This window comes from Rhagoletis pomonella, unplaced genomic scaffold (assembly GCF_013731165.1).
Source record: "Rhagoletis pomonella isolate Grant_MI unplaced genomic scaffold, Rhpom_1.0 Rhpom_scaffold_13837, whole genome shotgun sequence".
NCBI lineage: Eukaryota > Metazoa > Arthropoda > Insecta > Diptera > Tephritidae > Rhagoletis > Rhagoletis pomonella.
Window position 1 is genome coordinate 1 of NW_023472364.1, and position 4,131 is coordinate 4,131.

The 4,131-nt window shown below is 38.8% G+C and overlaps 1 protein-coding gene across 1 annotated transcript; it reads left to right on the plus strand.

Annotated features, from left to right (window-relative positions):
• Positions 1-1,720: 1,720 nt before the first annotated feature.
• Positions 1,721-3,725, plus strand: LOC118757036 (galactokinase-like; the record flags this gene model as incomplete). The annotated part of the gene is made up of 3 exons (XM_036491765.1): positions 1,721-1,909; positions 3,245-3,370; positions 3,458-3,725. Coding segments are annotated over 3 exons (328 nt in total), but the record flags the coding sequence as incomplete, so codon positions are not given.
• Between the last annotated feature and the right edge of the window lie 406 nt (positions 3,726-4,131).

Consider the following 4,131-nt stretch of genomic DNA (forward strand, 5'->3'; position numbering starts at 1 on the left):
AAATACTAATGCATGAAAATCCTAACCTCAAAAAAATCACCCGTTACTTGGTGAGTGATGTTGCTTGTCTACCAGCTAACTCGTCTGCAGACTAACCTAAGATACTCGTATATCTACTGTCAAGCGATTGGCAAAGGAGACCGGCTGTCCAGCAAGCAAACAAATAAACAAGTCAACTGAAACATGAATGCACTGGTATGCATATATAATAGAGCTGCCAGAATTGTCTCACCCAAAACCAGGAGAATTCGGTGAAAATGTTTTAAATACAACTTCATAAATATAATATGGAGTAATTGACGTTGATCAATACCATCAGCTCCGTTCAGAATTGGGAAGTACCTCCTCGAGCCATTTGATACCAAACGAGGTATCAGATAAGTTTACGCCATTTCATGTGAATTATTTCATCTGATATTCAAGAAGACAATAACAGTTGCTGGACTGAAGCGCTCAGGCACAATACTTTACAAGAGCTTACAATTTCTGGAGTATGGAGAGAATCACAACCATGCCAACAAGTGCTACTTAGGACTGAGTAGGCATCTGAGAAGTAAAGTCATCCCTCGTTGTACAAAATCACAGTCTATTAGTCGTCCATCATGCCTTTTCTGGTGTATGCCTGGGAGACATGTCCAACGAACACATCTCATGAAGCGGCCTTTCGAGTTTTCGAGAGAAAGATTACGTGAACGATATTCGAGCCTCTACGCGTTAGCGATGGCGAATAAGGCAGACGATTTACCGATGAGCTATTTAAGCTTTACAACTATGTTGATAAAGTGCAGCGAATTAAGATACAGCGGTTCCGCTGGCTAGGTCATGCTCGAGTGGACAAACACGTTCCATCTCTAAAAGTATTCAACGCCGGTCTCTAGACTGATAACAGAGGAAGAGGAAGGCCCTTCTCTGCGTTGGAAAGACCTGGTGGAGAAGGACTTGGCTTCACTTGGTATTGCCAATTGGTGTCACTTGGCACAGACGGGAAACTACTGGCGTCTAATTTGGGCTCGGCCAAAATCTCTTAAGCAGTTACAGCGCCAATAAAGATGAAAATAAAAGTTTCAATATAACCCAGTGAAACAAAAAAATATTTGCCTAATTATGGATACTAAAGTTTTTTTTTATTCACGAAACAAATGAAAATGAAAATGACTTTGGAAAAATTATCTTATATAGAAAAACCTTGCCTTGCCTTGTTCATACCGACATATAAAGCACTTTGACTCAGTTTGCTGTGATTCAAAACGGAGGCAAAAACCTGGGGATGTCTGGCAGCCCTCTCATAGAAGCGAAATTGCATGTGCATGCACATCGACACCCATAGTTCGTACACACATGCACACGAGCTCCTTTCAAAAGTCCAACAACTCAACTGTAAGGCCACAAAGGAAATGAAAATATGAACTCAAAGTAGTTTACGCAATGTGATTGGTATGTATGTGTGTGCATGCATGAGTGTATAGTAGTTTAGAAATGTGAATGGCAAAGGTTAGAGCGTTCATTAAGGGCTTACGGCAAATTTTCACCTGCAACGTTTTGCTTAAGTGCAATGTGGACAAAGCAAAGCTAGTAGAGATGAACTTATTTCGGTCGAATACTATGATGCTACCACAAATAAAAATTCTTTTCTTTTATATACACAATCACTTACCTAGGCACTAACTAATTTGACACTTCAGCATACTAACTTAGTTGCTCTTCGACTTTTTCTTTTCAGATGGGCCAACTATGTGAAAGGTGTCATTCATAATTTTGCCAACGAACTGAAGTTGGAGGGTCAGTTGCCTGGCTTCAATGCAGTATTTGCATCCAATGTACCAGTGGGTGGCGGTTTGTCTTCGAGTGCAGCAGTTGAAATGGCGACTTTGACTTTCCTGGAACAGTTGACCGGCAAACAATTGGAGAGGTGAGTAAATTAGTAGACAAAAATTTAGCAGAAAGGTGTATTTATACACGGCGCAAAATTTTAAATGTATGCACTCCTGCTTAGCATACCTTCCATGTACAAAATTCTCTCAGGCAGCTTGTTATGCGTCCGCCAGTGTGGTCAGGTTATTGCAGTAGTTTACCCCCAAAGGCATGCTATTTTCCCCTAGATCTCCCTTTCCTACCCCTAAATCTGTTTATTGGGAGTTCATTTTGTGATTTTATTTTTTCAATGTAATTTGTAGATAGTAGGGGTATTCACGATCCGGTGCATACTGTCTAGCATGGTGCATAAATAGCATGATTGGCTATTTTTTTTTGTTGTTTGAATACATGAAACAACAATAATCCTGCTATTTATGCTATCTATGCACCATGCTAGACAGTATGCACCGGATCGTGAATACCCCTAGTGTATTTTTATTGAGTACACATTTCACTTAAACTTGGAACTAAATCTAGTTGTTATTTGTCATTTGGACCAAAGCATTTAACTGTCATCGGTGATATTAAGGTTGAACTTGTATAATGCTTGAGAAACGAATTTGACAGGAAAGTCCCAGATGGGTTCTAACATTACAAAGTAGTTTTTGTGAAACAAGCAGATAAAGGGTGTTGAATATAAGCCCTCGATACATAAAAGCGTTTACGTAGATAACGGATTACCCCCAAGAATCCGTTTTCCGCTTTCACCTAAATATTTGGTTTCCCTAAATTTATCCCTAGGACAGTCTCTAAATCTAAGGGAAAAATGTCCGATCTGGCAACACTGGCGTCTGCACCTTTTCTTTCTTTTTGTAATTTTGCTTACCATAGCTAGCTTCATAGACTAAAAGCGAAAGTACACAACGTCCATTGCGTCACCGACACCGTCACCGTCATTGACAGCGTCAACGGTGCTTATGCGGCAAGTTACGTACTATCCGTACACCATTGCGCCCGTAAAATCAAAAACTCACTGCTGCTCTTTGCAAAAATGCGTTTTTACTTTTCTTCCATCCTATTTTACGTTTATTTAAATAAATCCAAACATTTTCATATTTAATCTGAAACAAATTTTTGTTCAAATATGTAAACAAAACACAGAATAGTTGTCACTTGACGCGGACGCATAAACAAAGTTGATAGTTGAGCTAATTTGTGCGTCACCGTCACAGTCAGCTTTGTTCATGTAACCTACTTCATACAAATACACCAGTTCAACTTTTTTGACAGCTGTCGGTGACGGCGACGGTGACGCAATGGAAGTTATGTACTTTCACTTTAATTATTCGAGTAGTGAATAAAATATTTATTTTTCACCTGAATTTTTTAGCAACAAGAAACGCGCTCTAGTATGTCAAGCCGCCGAACACAAGTTTGCTGGTATGCCCTGTGGCATTATGGATCAAATGATTTCCGTAGCTGGACAAAAGGATCATGCGCTGCTGTTAGACTGTCGGTAAGTACCTTTATGCAATACCGCTTCCAGAAAAGAACCTTTTTATATTTTTTATTATTTAATGTCGGAAACTGGGCTTGAACCCAGCCCTGCGGAATGATAGTGTACACTGCTAACCACTGCACCACAGCGGTCACCGAAAATATCTAAACAGTCTAAATAAAATTACACAAATTACAAATTACAGGTTAAACATATTAAATGCATTACAGAATATTTGCTGATGCACCATTTTTGAGCATGCGCAATCAAATAAATAGCGCTAAGCATTAAAAGTGAATTAAAACGCATTTTGTGTAAACAACTTTATTGAAAAACAAACAAAACTTAAATAAGTAATTGTATAAGATCTATAGCGAATGAATAAAAAGCGGATGAGTAGAATTTTATCCATAATGACTGCACCGTAAGTTTTTCCTTAGACCCATTTGAGCGTCAACTACAAAATCCAAACTAAAAATATTTTGCTGACGACAGCCGAACTCTTCGCATAGTCATAGACGTGAGCATTCCACTTATTTTGAATGACTGTATTACAATATGATTTTAGTAAATTTTCGATACAGCTGAACTATAAAATCCCATGGCTGCTGTGCTGTGCTGCGTGCTGTGTGCTGTCAGCTTGATGCCAACAAAAAAGCAACACACACGAACTTTTCTAACTTTTTGCTATCTGCACTATGTGTATGTATAATTTAATAACTTCCAAGTTGAAACACAGCCGCGTATTAATACAAATTCAGTGCAGCCATAAAACCACA